General features: G+C 39.6%; 1 protein-coding gene across 3 annotated transcripts in view; it reads left to right on the plus strand.

Annotated features, from left to right (window-relative positions):
• Positions 1-15,253, plus strand: part of adam22 (ADAM metallopeptidase domain 22) — a 104,500-nt gene that overhangs the window by 73,680 nt on the left and 15,567 nt on the right. For all 3 annotated transcript variants that reach the window (XM_051956303.1, XM_022196005.2, XM_051956304.1), the window contains 15 exons: positions 118-284; positions 364-448; positions 1,649-1,739; positions 2,280-2,331; positions 7,804-7,903; positions 7,991-8,062; positions 8,922-9,014; positions 11,424-11,504; positions 11,608-11,658; positions 11,740-11,803; positions 11,897-12,002; positions 12,079-12,198; positions 13,549-13,717; positions 14,231-14,342; positions 15,055-15,145. In XM_051956303.1, coding sequence (XP_051812263.1) covers positions 118-284; positions 364-448; positions 1,649-1,739; positions 2,280-2,331; positions 7,804-7,903; positions 7,991-8,062; positions 8,922-9,014; positions 11,424-11,504; positions 11,608-11,658; positions 11,740-11,803; positions 11,897-12,002; positions 12,079-12,198; positions 13,549-13,717; positions 14,231-14,342; positions 15,055-15,145 — 1,454 coding nt within the window. The remainder of the gene's footprint in view (positions 1-117; positions 285-363; positions 449-1,648; positions 1,740-2,279; positions 2,332-7,803; positions 7,904-7,990; positions 8,063-8,921; positions 9,015-11,423; positions 11,505-11,607; positions 11,659-11,739; positions 11,804-11,896; positions 12,003-12,078; positions 12,199-13,548; positions 13,718-14,230; positions 14,343-15,054; positions 15,146-15,253) is intronic.

Genomic DNA, 15,253 nt, shown 5'->3' on the forward strand with positions numbered 1-15,253 from the left:
TGGTCTCTGGCGGCGGCTTCGCTCCGACTGACTGCTGCAGACGCTCCTGAAGCTTTCAGACGCTTTAACAAGACGCTTCCCTCCTAAAGATCAAGTTTGCTGTTCTGAATTCAACAGATTTTCAGGGAGCAGCTCAACACCCGGATCGTGCTGGTTGCCATGGAAACCTGGTCGGCCGACAACAAGTTCAACATCGACGACGACCCCATGGTGACCCTGAAGGAGTTCATGAAGTACAGGAAGGACTTCATCAAGGAGAAATGCGACTCCGTTCACCTCTTCTCGTAAGTGTGGGAATTAAAAATGTGTTTTACGTGATCGTAACTTTTTTATTAAACACATTTTTTTTTTGTTTTCCAACAGAGGGAATCGCTTTCATAGCAGCTGGGGTGGAGCGTCCTACATGGGGGGAGTTTGTTCTCTCACTAAAGGAGGTGGAGTCAATGAGGTGAGTCCTTATTTTAACCACAAATACTGACTTTAAGAACTCCAAGCTTGGGTTGGTTTTAGTACAGGAAATCCACAAATTTATCATCCTCGACTCCACGACATCCATGACTCATTTTTGGGTTTCTACTGAGGTTTTTCTTACTCATGGCAACATCAAAAGCAATGTGCGGTTATAAATCAGATTTAAAAACAGAAAGGAACAAAAAAAATTCTAAAAGCATAAAATAAACCCAAAAAAAGCTACAAGTTGACATCAAATGCCCACAAAAAGGTAAATAAAATACCTCAAGGAAAATCAAACTGACTACAAAGTGACTCAAAATTACCACAAAAACACAAGAAATGTCTACAAGAGACCAAACATATATACAAAAATACGCAAAATAAGCACAGAAGCAGACAAAATGACTATAAATGGATGCAAAAATGACCACAAAGACACTCAAAATGACTACAAGAGACAAAATGATGAAAAAATTATCACAAATATACAAAAACATGATCTGATACAGACACAAAATGACAACCTAAAGACGCAGAATGACTTCAATAACACACAAAAGGCCTACAAGAGACACAAAATGTCTTCAAAGGGACACAAAATAACCACAGAGACACACACAATTGCTACAAAAAGAATTAAAATGACCAAAAAGTACACAAAAGGGCCTACAAGAGACACGGAATGGCTACACGGAGATGCAAAATGATCCCAAAAACATGCAAAATGGCTGCAAAAGATGCAAAATGACCACACAAAATGACTGAAAGAGACATATGACTACAATGAGGCGCAAAATGACCACAGAACCATACAAAATAACCACAAGAGAGACAAAATTTCAACAAAAAGACCCAACATGACAACAAAAATACACACAAATGACTAAAAGAGACACAAAATGGCTGCAAAGTGAGATAAAAATGACCACAAAGAGACAAAGCGAAATGACAAAAATGTGTGTACAAAGCAGATTAATGAACATATTTTAAATACAGCCATCACTGTTCTAGGATTAGTACTGCAGATCATCCTCCTCTCTTTCAACACTGGTCCCTTAGCCCTTCATCTTAATGAATTAATTAGACTATTTTTTGTACTTTAAGCAGAAATGTCTTCATAACCTCCTTTTATTAAAGTTTCTTTTCTCTCAGCTCATCTAATATTCTGTTTATTCTCCCGTTGTTTCTCCACCAGTACGGGAAAACGGATGAGATGGCCATAACCCTCGCTCAGTCTCTGGGACAGAACATCGGCATTTTCTCTGACAAGAAGAGGATCCTCAACGGTACTCAGATGAACCTTAAAGGGGAACTTCGTTTTTTTTCAACCTGGGGTCTCTTTTCATATGTCATTTCATACATGTGAGTGATGGAGAAATGAATTTTCGACATAGCTCCAGTATCTCCAGAACGAGATTTGCTTTCTAGCGTCCTGAGATTTGGATACAGACCACAACAAAGAGCGATCGCCAGGTAATGTGGAGGTTTTCGTTCACTTCTCATCTCTAGTATGTTGTGGGACACTCGTTGAGACTATCCGAGCCGGTCAGTGTGGGGGAAAAAAAGCACGTTAGGGCGGACTTTGATGTGGGGGGGCCAGCTGCCCTATGCTTTTCGCTAGCCGAGCTGCTGGCTGAGCTGCTAAGCTGCCTGCCTGGCTAAATACTGGAGCTATGTTGAAAATTCATTTCTCCATCACTCACATGTATGAAATGACAAATGAAAACAGACCCCAGGTTGAAAAAAACCGAAGTTCCCCTTTAATGAGGACTTTGTGAATCACAAACTTACTTTATGAATCTCGTTTTCATTCATGTTTTTTCAAGGTGAATGCAAGTGTGATGACCGCTGGACCGGCTGCATCATGGACGACATTGGGTAAGTTAGTTTGAAAGTACATTTCCTCGTCGTGTCACAGATGACGGTGACTCGGTTTGTCATCGGAACAAAATCTGATCAGTTGGATGTTAGTCAGACTACGAGTTAAATTTGTCCACATTTGTCATAAATGTACTGAAATGATAAAAGCCTCATCCAGGCCTACTCAAAACCTGCGGACAGTTCTGCGTTTTAAAGCCATTAAATGTTATAGACTTTAAAAACTGAACAATTTACATCAGGTTTCTGAAATTTTCATCTGTTGACAGTCCAAATATACCGAAACCCGTAGGGCTCCAGAGTGTGACCAAAAATCTGTGCAGTGAGATAAAAAATGATCATTGGTTGCACTGGTACTTCTGACTTTTAGCAAGTCTCTCAATCATTTGTTCTCAAGTGGGATAAATTTGACATTAGAACGTCTTATTTCACTCTTTTCAAACTAGTCAAACACTCGTCTGAGTTGCAGAACTGCAGTATCTAAGTGGAGACTAGAAGCTTCTCATTGCACAGCCACCTATTAGTGTACACTCATGCATGTGATGTGTTCAGGGACAATCTGTAAATTGCAGTGTTGGAGAATAACCTAAGTTACACTCTCCCCATCTAAACTGAGGTAAAGCTGACATTGAAACAACTAATTTTACCATTTCCAAACAAATTTTGACCAAACACTTGTCTGAGTTGCTCTGCTGTGTTGCACTAATGGAGACTAGAGGCTTCTCAGTGCACAGCCACCTAATGGTGTCTACTGATGCATTGTAAAATTCTAGCATCTATTAATCCGTCCTTTATTTTGCATGTGAGGTGTTTAGGAAACCGATAAATTTCAGTGTTGACTGATGTATTCTTTTTTTTTTATTTTTTTTTTTAATCGGTACAATTATAGCATCTAACAATTCATGTGAGGCATTCGGGGTGCATTGCAGGTTTAGTGTAGTCTGCATGCGAACTATTTAGGGGACATCTGTAAATTGTAGTTTCAGAAAACTAACTGGGTTGCACTCTTGCCCTCTAAACTGCATGAGTCTCTTCAGGCAGGCACAGCTATCAAATGGCACAATTAAAATCTGAACCTTGGGGAACCACTGAGATTTCGTAAGACAGAAAATATTATGCATATTTTGCAAACGTGTGGCCAAAACGAGACTGGGAACAGAGCTTTTGCAGCATCGTTTCAGCATCAAGCAACTTACCAAAGTAGTGACGAGTCAGAAATGAGCGTAAAATACAACAGAGGAGGAGAAGAGCTACCTTTGACTAGATCATCCTCATGAAAAAGAATTAAACAGCCAAAACAACCTATATTCTTTTTGAGTTTCCAACCATGTACATAATGTGTATGAACCCTGATAAAGAAGCTAAGGAGCACCAGTGCAACCAATGTAAAAAAATATCTATCTGAAGCCCTGATCTGTTTCCATCCACTGGACTGTTATTGTAGTTTAATAATTCACCACTAGGAGTCAGTGCAGCTTTATTTTCCACATCTCTTGTTTATATAACTTCATTGAGCATCTCAGCAGTACTGTCTTATGTAATGTCTCTCCTGCTAAGATTAGAAAATAGGTTATAAGTCAGACTGTGTATGTTTGTCAGTTTCCTGTAGGAATCCTGCCGCTGCTCGTCTTTAAACGTGTTTGTTTACTGAACCTGCTTGCTTTGGCGTTGTGCCACTGCGAGCATATGGATGTGTGTTTGTGTGTTTGTGAGTGTGTACCCCTCTTCTGAAATACCTCTTGCGTTCCCCCTCTATCCCGAATGGGACAGCAGGTGAGCAGAAGCTTGCTCGAGCGTTGCTTGTGCTGGTTTTGATCCGACTGGCTGCCTCGGAGGGGGTTGTCAGTCACCACAACCTTTCCCATGTCATCCAACAGCACTACAGCCGGCTCTGTGGGCCCAGCTTCTCTTTTTGTTTCACCGATATGAACAAATACAGTTTGATGTCCTGTTTATTAACACACTGGCTGTATTTTTCATAACTTCACATGATGTGTATTCTTGAGTTTTTGGCCGATCCCACCGGCTGATCAAGCAAGAAAATGTTCTTAATTTCTCCTGACTGAAAGGCTCCTCCTCCTCCTCCGCTCTGCCCTTTAACCTCAGGATTTCCCATCACTTATTTTTATTCATGTCTAACCGATTGATACAGTCTGCAATGTCATTCTCATCTTAGCTCAGTATTTATTCGCCTCCTTTAACAACAGTACGCTCCTCTAACCTTCCCGCTCTATTTGGTTACCATAACAACCCTGCTCTGATGTCATGAGGTCACATGACAGAGGACAGGTGACTCTGTGCTTCCTCCACTTCCAATTTGCCTCCACTAAAACCAAGTCAATGGTATTTCAGACGTTTGTATTCAATGAGCGACCTCAGTCATGACGGGAGTTTACTTTTATCCCTCAGCACCTGCATGTCTGATCAATTTAACCGACTGCCACTAACTTTTTTCCACATTTTTTTCACAGGATCTAGTTACTGTGTGTGTGTTTGTGTGGACATGAATGAGTGGATTTGTCTGTTCACATAATAGTTCACAACAGAAGTGAGTATAATATCATCTAAATGTCAAATGTCTGAAAACGGTATCGCCTTACTGCAATTGCAGTACTTAAATAGTAGGTATTTGCTCTTATTTAAAATAAAAAACAAACACTTTAGACTTGGTAAAATTAAAAATAAAGGCCTATTGTGTCATTTTGTTCTTTGATGGTTCTCATGAGGGAATATTCCTCGTCTTCGAACTTCTTGTCAGCCAGTGTTTTGGTTTATCCTCAGACATTCATCTATAAATGTTGTCTCTGTCATCACACACCCACCTTCGTGCTTCACTGTCAGGACCATGCATCCACTGTGGTAGTCCTGGTCAGGTTCACACCAAACGTGCTGGACTTCATCTGAACTCAACAAATCTTAATCTGACAAAGAATGTTCTCCCAACATTCATCAGGCTTCTTTTTACGTTCTTGAGCGAAGTTCTATCTTGCAGTTTTGGGGCAAAGAACAAACAACAGTTTTGTTCTTGGATATCGTTTATAGAGGTTGATGTTCTGAAGTGTCCTTCACTGTCTGAACTTCTCAGAAACTCTCATTTCCATCGAGTTTTCCTCCCTCTTGCTTAACTTGGTGTCATAAATGACAACCACCTTGGCTCTTATAGCTCCTGTACCAAGTCTGAAGCAGCTGCCGCCTGTTTTTCACAGCTAGATTGTAAAAGTAGTTCACCGTCTGTGGAGTCATTTTAGGAGGACGACCACTGCAGCCATGATTAGTGGGACTATGACTCCTTCTAAACCTCCTGATTGCTGCCAACACCGAGCTTCATAGATTTGTGATCTTCCTGAATCCTTTTCCATCTTTATGAAGTCTCACAATCAGATTTTCTTTTCCATGTGGATCCATGATGAAGACATGCAGACAAACAGCGCTCAGAAGTCCAAAACTGAGAAAGTTCTACTGTTCATAGCTAATTTTAGAACCATGTTCATGCTGTTTGACTGAATTTCAGAGTTTCTGCTTTGGGGCTTGATTTTTAATTGTCTTTCTAAAATATCTGTTTTTGATTGTTGAAGAGGAAATACTCTACTGTTTAACTTTTCAATAATATTATTTAAAAAGGTGATACAGTTCAGAATGATTTGACATTAAAGTGATATTGCACAGGAGTGGACTCACTTCTGTTGCATGCTACAGTGCTTGTGTGGCAGCTTTTTGTCTTAAATCCTAACTAAACCTGGAATATGCTTGGTAAAAGGCACAGTCTTTAGAGAAATCAGAACATTTTATTGCATTAAGGTGAAGTTAGGATTTGGAAATGGTTACATTTTGTAGTTTTTTGGGTTTTTTAAAACTTTTTCTTACGGCTTTCTGTTTACTGTTCATTAAAGAATCAGCGTTGTGATGAACAAATCAGGACAAAATATGTATTTTATAGAGTGCAACATTAGAAAATTAAATATTGATATGATGCAAATGAGTACAAATAGTCATACATGTCATAGATTAGTCAGACTGCAGAGTTGAATGACTGTAATTTAGATGCTGCCAAACCTCCTAAGAGCCACCAGGGGGCGACATCGTAATGATGAACTTTTCTCTAGCACATTTTATGAAATAAATCTAGTCTGTAGTAAAGGTAAATAATTACATTAGAGCTGCAGATAATGATTATCTTCATTGGTGATGAATCTGTTGGGTATTTTCTCGATTAACTGATTAGTTGTTTGGTCACTAAAATGGTGAAAATGGTCAAAGTTTTGTCCACAACCCAAAGATATTCAATTTGCTGTCATAAAAGAGGAAGAAACCAAAATATATTCACTTTTAAGAAGCTGCAATCAAGGAAATTAGACTTAAAGTTAACATTTAATTTATTACCTGACAACTAATCGATTAATTAATTAATCATTGCAGCTGTAAACTGCAATAGTGCAGTTTTATTATCATAATGATACATATTTTGATCCTCTGGCTGTATACACTGTGAAATAAACAGTGTTTATCATATTACTACAATTCCACGTTATAATGATTGTGTTTCTTCTGTTTACTGGTGAATCATTGGAGCATGTTTCATCTTTGTTTCACCCCTTATTACTTTTTTTTTTTTTTTTTTAAGGGAATGAGAACTACAAGATTTTAATAAGATTGAGCACAAATTTAGAGTTCAAAGCTCCCACGTAACAAGCTGGGAGAACTTTAAACCTGATTAGTTTAGGAAATCTTTCTGAAATATTGTAGTGCGCTTCATCCATCGTCATTATAAAACCATCATCGTCACTGTAGGCGGCTTCATTTGGCCTCATTACATATGAAATAGGAAATCCCAGCCTCTCTGTGACTCTCACTGTTATTGCATTGTCCAAACTGTTCAAACTAGACAGAAAAATTCTAATCATTACTGCAGCATAATAACATCTCAGTAAATGAATGCGGCATTTAGTTTTGACTTTTTTTTTGCTATAAATGCGTTCAAAGCTTCATCAAACTGTCAGTAGATTATGATTTCTGTTAAATATTAATATGTATGAGTATCAAATGATAATGCAATAACTGCTTTAAAGTGGACCATTCACAATATTGAGGTTCGTTTTCAGGTCAAAGTATAAATAATGCATCCTAGGATCCATTTACATCCCATTTATCTCCACATTATCATCACACTGTTAGCTCTGCTGTGTATCTGTCCCCGTTTTATTATAAGGATCTCCTCTGAACTGTAAGTATGGTGAACCTGTGACAAAATCTTCAATATTTATGCTGTCTTTGGTGTAAAAATGCCATTTTAATTGAATACTATATGATTATTTGCCATGCTCATGTCTGGAAAAAGTGTAAAAATGAACGTGTAATTAAGTTAAAGGGTAAGAAATAGACAATTTTTATGGGTAAACAAGTATTTTTTCCTCACCAGTTGTTATCTTGTTTTACATCTGTGATAGCTGCATATTGTTGTGTTGTGTTGAACAGTTTCTACCTGCCCAAGAAGTTCTCCGACTGCAACGTGGAGGAGTACCACAACTTCCTGAACAGCGGCGGAGGAGCCTGTCTGTTCAACAAACCTCTGAAGGTGCATCACGCTCACACAAACGCCTCTTATGCATTTAAAATGTGCATATTTATACATTTCTTCTTGTTCTTTTTGGCTTTCTCGCAGCTGCTCGACCCTCCAGAATGTGGCAACGGCTTCGTGGAGCCTGGAGAAGAGTGCGACTGCGGCAGCCCAGCGGTGGGTTTAAGTACCGGGGATAAATGCGTGAAATGATGCAAATGAGGAGCTTTAATTTTATAATCATCCAAAGGCAGAGAGATGAGCTGATTACCCGACAACAAAACCACCTGCTGTGTCTCTAAACGCTAACAGGGGCTAATTGGAAGCAGCAACTGGGGAAATCAAAGCACTGATAACACAGTATGAACGTTACATGGATTATATGGCTCATTTTTCACTGCAACACGAAGTCCTGCGCCTGTATGGAGACAGCACAGCCATGACTAGAAGTGTTCTGTGCATCATATTAACCCTCCTGTTGTCCTCATTTACAGGCACCAAATAATATTGTTTCCTTTTCTGAAACAAATCCAAAAAAATCCCCAAAATTCTGAAAATTTGCAAAACCTTCAGGAAGCAAATTTCAATAATTCCTTAAAAAATTTCCCTTTAAAGATTTCCCAGAAATATCTTCCAACAACTTGCTCCTCTGTGTGCCATTTTGAGCTGTGCTGCATTTATTTTGGTAATCGATTAGGTTTTATCTTTCCTCTTTCTGTGGAAACACTGCCTGCAGTTCAACCGAATATTCACTGATCTTTTGTCACATACAAGATCCGGTGCAAACTATTTATGTTTGGCAAATCTGTAAATGAGATTTAGATTAAATAATTAGATTTTAAGCTTAGAATTGGTTGATTTTCCAGAAAGAACTGCACGTCACACACGATTAGTTCAAGGACTGTTGAAAATCCTACAAATTTTTCTGTTTTTACAGTTTGCGGCTCTGATAGATGTTGTAATTTTGATGATTTTTTTTAGGGTTAGGATCTTCACCAACTCAAAGCAGTGTCTGTTTTTCCCGTTCATCTTTTAGGAGTGTGCCAGAGAAGGCGATCAATGCTGTAAGAACTGCACCCTGACTCAAGGCTCCAACTGCAGCAACGGACTCTGCTGCAACAACTGCCAGGTACAAAGCTGCACATTTCAGGGTTAGGGTTCATTTTATTGCACTGTCAGAGGAGGTAAAACAGACGTAGCAGCTGTGGAGAGCACCAAACTGACAAACAAACATGCATCATTTGCTCTCCAAGTGTCACATGCCGTTAACGTTTCTATTAAGTCTAATATCTGTCTGATTTTGAAAGCTGGGAACAAAGAAAAATTGCTCCTAATTTGTGTAAAACTGGAACCAGGGGCGATAAGTTTCAAGTATTTTTTTTGCCTGAACATACAAAACCAAAGCTGCTCTGAGTATCAAAGCTATTCATCTGATCCTAAAAGACAAAATTGCGTACTCAGAATGAACCAGCTCATGAAAGTAGGCGTATTTTGACGAGAAAAAGGACTCGTGATGTGGCGTTTGAAAAGAAAAACTAGACGATGCGACTGAAAGACGGTGAACTGCTGAAATAAAAATGAGTCATTCCATCTCATTTCAACAAATCTGAGGAAATTTTGTTGCATGACCTCCTCTGATCATCTCCAAACTTTTTTTTTAACTATCCCAACATAAGAATAGATTACTTGCAAAGTTTTAACATCATATGATTGCTATTTGCTAAGTTATAAAATATTTAAATCCCTATTTTTCCACTCGGAAATTGATATGTTAGGTAGAAAGGCTTGATTTAGGAAGATAATACTGGGAACTGACTGATGATATAGACTTACAAGTGATCTGAAGGGTTCAAACACCTTAACAATAGAGCAGGAAAAAAAAATTTGGAATGAATATACCCATTTCTCTGTGGTACAGGGCAATTTAAAAATTTGGCGAAAATGGCATTTTTCAAGAATTTAGGCATTTTTTTCACAAATTTTAATAAGTAACAAGGTTCATATGTTATAAAAATCTCAAAGTACCTTAAAAGTTCTCTCTAACCTAAAAATATCCAAGAGCTAGCTAGTCTCCTTAGACCTCAAAACGATGCCTATTTATGAAACAGACTGAAAAACACCATACATATATTGGCACAGAAACCAATGTGGGACATGGAGTAGAAACATGAAACTTTGTCTGTATAACAATAAACATCCGAATAATTGATATCTGAAGTATCAACATTGTTTCTTGAATCCTTCATGGCCAATTTAACCAAGAAATGCACTATGTTTTATAGGCGTTTTTTTAGGAATTCTAACTAATATATTGCAGTTAAAATGAGTTATATTGCCTTAGGTCCCATGTAAAACATGTAATTTGTCCCCAACTTATCACACCACTATTTCTGTCCTTTGAACTGCTTGAATTTCTCTGAAATCAGGCCATCATCTGCACCAGATATGTGGTACTGTCCACCACGGCGTGTTGAAGGAGCAGTGATTGGACAGAGGATGTGGGCTGTAGGCACCCACACTACGTCATCCTTTCTAGGCCATGTGAACTTCTTGCTGGGACCTTTTGGGTGCATGAATTTCACTTGCAAATCTTCAAATTCAGCTGATAAGTCAAATACGATACCGAGGCTGTCCTGAGAATGCAGTCTGGGAGTGATGCCATTTCTTCTTATTCAGTTACTGTATGAAAGAAAAAACAATGTCTATATAATAATTAACTTCAGATATGCCCTTTGTAACTTATACTACGATGCTGATGCTTCAGATTCATCTTTCATCTTTAGTTGGTCATGTAAATGGTTCCTAAAAACAAAAACGAGGATCAAAATGTATAGTAAATTGATTCAGCAGTTGCTCATCTTTGGCACAAGAAACAAATATGAAAGTAAGTTCACACATACTTCACACATACTAGTTCCTCCAAAAAAAATTTGAACCGCGTACCATGTATCCCACATGCACTTTTTAATGCCTAAAGTTAGGCTATTTTGGGTCTACACCTGAGTTCAACAGCCTATAAATCAATAAATAAGCTTTATTTTAATGTTTTAAAACTTTTACCTTATGCAACTTTCATTAGTAAAGAAGAAAATTCATTCTTTCAATGTCTTTTCACAAGAATAAGTCCTAAAATAGAGGCATGAAAAACCCAAAATAAAGTCGCCCATGAAATAATAAGGATATTTTGGGAAATTCCACAGTCCAGTATTTTTTTATTTTCATTCATTTCTATACTTTTCTCACCAGAAGGGTAAAAGTTTTGGAAGGGGAAAAAATTCTGACCATGTAAAAGGAGTATAAATTGCTTTTTTTAGTAGTTTAAAACCCTAAAATCATAGGCGAGGATTAAGTTTGGACTGACTATGGGTATTAGATTAGATCATTACTGCTTATACTGTATGTTTATAACCATAATACTTTGCATTTGTTCATAAAATTACCCAAATAAAGCCCAAAAAAAATTTTGGGAGGATCTGAGAAAGTGGTGCAACAAGCATTTGTTGAATTGACATGGAATGACTCAAATGTGCTGCTGCAGATGGAGTACATGGGCGTCGTGTGCCGAGACGCGGTGAACGACTGCGACATCCCGGAAAACTGCACCGGAAATTCCAGCCAGGTGGGCGTCAGCTTCCCTAAATGCAATTATCTGGAGTTACAAACATTTATTATTAATCAGATTCACGTCACAGAGTTTTTAAGGCCGTGTCTGTTTCTTGCAGTGTCCGCCAAATGTGCACAAGATGGACGGTTACACGTGTGAAAAAGACCAAGTAAGATGTTGTGTTTTGGTATTTGACAGTGAAAACCCAGAGGTGTTTTCAGACTCTTTATTAAGATGTTTGTCTCTGCAGGGTCGCTGCTTTAACGGGAGGTGCAAAACCAAAGACAGACAGTGCAAGTACATCTGGGGAGAGAGTAAGTTGTTATCTCACATGCACGTCTGCAAAACGGATCCCTCACAAGTAAATATAGTTACGAAAGTCCTTGGTTGTGTTGTTTCTCCCTCAGAGGCGACGGCGGCCGACAAGTTCTGCTACGAGAAGCTCAACATCGAGGGGACAGAAAAAGGCAACTGTGGGAAGGACAAGGACACGTGGATCCAGTGCAACAAACAGTAAGTCGGCCCTCTTTGTGAATGCTGCAGTTTCTGGGTTCTATTCTCCAGCTGATCTGTATTTGTGTTCTTTTAGGGATGTTCATTGCGGATACCTGCTGTGCTCCAACATCTCGCCTGCCCCCCGACTGGGGGAGCTACAGGGAGGACTGACCTCCTTCTCAGTGGCCCGGCACAGCGCTTCTCTGGACTGCAGGTAAAAGGAACTCCCTAGAATACTCAAACTGATCTCGCATATCCAGATATATCTTCACAGGGCTGTGTTAGTGTTAGAAAACGATCTATCATTTTGCTTTCTGGCGAAAAAATGCATTTGTTTTGTATTTCTTTTAAACCATTCCCAATGGTCCTGGGCGGAACTAAGCCTGGGATGCAGTGATGGTGCCCCTTTTAGAATAGGTAGTGTCTACAGATACGGACCCGTATCCGTAGCCTGTACTTTCCATTTGCCAGACAGATACGGACCCGTACGCGAGTCTCGCGACTCAAGAAGCTGCTAACCACTGCAAACTGTTGAAAGGTAAGCAAAGGTTAAGGTTAGGGTTAGGTTTAGGGTCCGTACCGCTAGCGTCTACCAGGAGTCACGTGACCAGATCTCGCGTATCTGATTGGCAAATGGCAAGTGCCGTGTCCGTAGTCCACAGGCTACGGGTACGGGTCTGTACCTCTAGCAACAACCTTTAGAATATGTTGTAACAGGTGAAATTGTTTTGGTTGCATCTGCATGCAGGGAACGAGCACTGTCATAAAAATGAGAGAAGCCTTCATTAATCCAGCAGTGGTGACAATTTCAGTCTTATAGCCGCAAAGGAGGCTGTAAAAGGAAACATCAGTAGAAACCAAGAATAAACATAAAAATATACTTAAGTACTGATTCTTTCATATGTGGATATTCAGATTTTGCACAAGAAAACAAATCCTCTAGATGTGGAAATTAACATTGCACACATCAATAGCATATTACAGGTTCTTCCACACTGTTATAAGAAATACTGATATTACACAGATTTAATCTATATTGCACAATTCTTCCACAAGTAGAACAATACAGATTTTACATCGGATTCCTGTATGTGTAGAAGAATGTATATTGCAGAGTTATTGAGCTTGTAAAATTAAAATATCACATGCACTAAAATAAAAACAAGCAATCCTGCCTTATTGCTTAATCCAAGAAGGCGAAAGCTGCAATTTTCAGCATGTAGGTTGCTGCTTGGAGGTTGTTTCCTGTAGTTATGGGGGGGTTTAGGCATTGTAATCTGCTGACAGTGGGGAAAAAAACAATGATGAAAATGAACTTTTAGCTAAAATTATCCATTTTTGATTATTTCATCTGACTTCATACATAAATATGTCATCTGCATAGAAGCGGAGGTTTCTGCAGTGTTATCTGATAATTTTGCAATGGAAAAGAATAGGTCCCAGCACATGGCCTTGCGGAACTCCAGAATTATTTCTTGGATGCGCTGAAAGATCTCCTGCAATCTGACAGAATGAGTCTCATATGATGGGCTTTGTGACCGATTTGTTCATTTTTACCGTTCAGCGGCGCTCATGTTGTGATCGACGGAGACTCTGACCTGGGATACGTGGAGGATGGAACGGCCTGCGGAACCGACAGCATCTGCTTCAACCACAAATGCCTCCCGGTCCAACAGTTCAACTTCAGCACCTGCCCCGGAACCACGGACAAAAGCGTCTGCTCCGGACATGGGGTACGAAGCAACAGCCAACGCTAACATTTAGACGTTAAACTGAAACCGTTAACGGGTTTAGATCAAGGTTATCTTTATTTTTTGATGCAACAGCTTGCAGTTTTTTCTTGTACCAGCCATTTCTCCAGTCCTACTTTTATGTTACTTTTTAAACACTTTTTTTAAGGCAAAACTTGAACAAAAAAGGTGAACTGTCTTCTGCTGTAATAAAGTTTAAGCTGAGAAAATGACAATTCCATTTAGATCCCAAACATCTCGTGACCGCAATAGTTGATTGCTTTGTGAAAACAGTTTTGCAAGGTTCTTTAATTTAGTTTGTTGATTGGGCTTGTTGCACTTCATTCTTCAAATTGCAATTTTTATTCTAAATATTTCATTAACAAGGGTGTTCCTGTGTTTTCTTGTTCATTCCTTAATAACAGCATAATGTTTGGTGCCCAAGACCACAAACACCTGAGAATGAGGCCAAAATTACATGTTTTTACTTGTCTCTGTTGAATCTTCGTCCTGCAGGTGTGCAGCAATGAGCTGAAGTGTGTTTGCCACCTGGGCTGGGCAGGAGAGGACTGTAACTCCATGTCTCCTTTCAGCTATCCAGTGGTGGGACCTACTGCTTCAGTTTCAGGTAGATTTATCCAACGCTCGCTACCTCTTCATACCTCTGCATCCCATTTTCTGTTCTCCCTCCTTCAGGCCTCCACACCTGACCCTCTCCACTCTTTCCAGCCCACTTCGCCTCTTTCAGTTCTTCCTTTATTCTCCCTCCTTCCCCTCACCAACCCACAAATATCTTTTCTTTGTTTGCTGCGTTTCTCTTGGTTTTTAGCGCCTGTGTTCACGTCTGCTCATTGACGACCAGCTGCACTTTGTATTCACTGAACCATGCATGTCATTCTTTTTGTTTGTCATTATTTTCACACTCATTCTTTGTCGACAGGCCGATGTCTTTGACGGAGTGACTCGAGGTCAGATTTGAGTTCATTTTTCATTGTATTTGTCCTGTCTTTTGTGTGATTCCCGGTCCTCCTCCTCCTCTCTCACACCGACTTCAGCTCGCCGCAGTCGGTTGGTTTAGTCGTTTTAAACTGAAATGCTCAGGGTTTTTTGTTTTTTTTGGGTAGTTTTCCCCTCAGAGTAGAGCTCATTGGTGGAAGCAGTTTGGTGGTTCTCAGTTTACTCCCTCGTGTTGAACTCCTCCTGCTCAGTGTGCTGTGTTTTTGTGTTCTGCTGCAGTGTTTTGTGCTTTGTGTATCCCCATGTGTCTGGATCGCTCAGGATACCAGAGATCCAATTAACACACGTCTGTGTTCCCGCTGTGCTCTGCTCCTCTGTCTCAGGTATCACCAGCACCAACATCATCATCGGGGCCATCGCCGGCTCCATCCTCTTCCTCGCCCTGATCCTGGCCGTCACAGCCTGGTGCTTCAAGTAAGTACTTTATGTCACAGTTAAGGCCAAATATCATTCATATCCGAGACGAATTTAGATTCACATGGATCTTTTACTTGATCAGTAAGTTTCTTATTGCTGGAAACA

This window comes from Acanthochromis polyacanthus, chromosome 12 (genome assembly GCF_021347895.1).
Source record: "Acanthochromis polyacanthus isolate Apoly-LR-REF ecotype Palm Island chromosome 12, KAUST_Apoly_ChrSc, whole genome shotgun sequence".
Taxonomy (NCBI): Eukaryota; Metazoa; Chordata; class Actinopteri; family Pomacentridae; genus Acanthochromis; species Acanthochromis polyacanthus.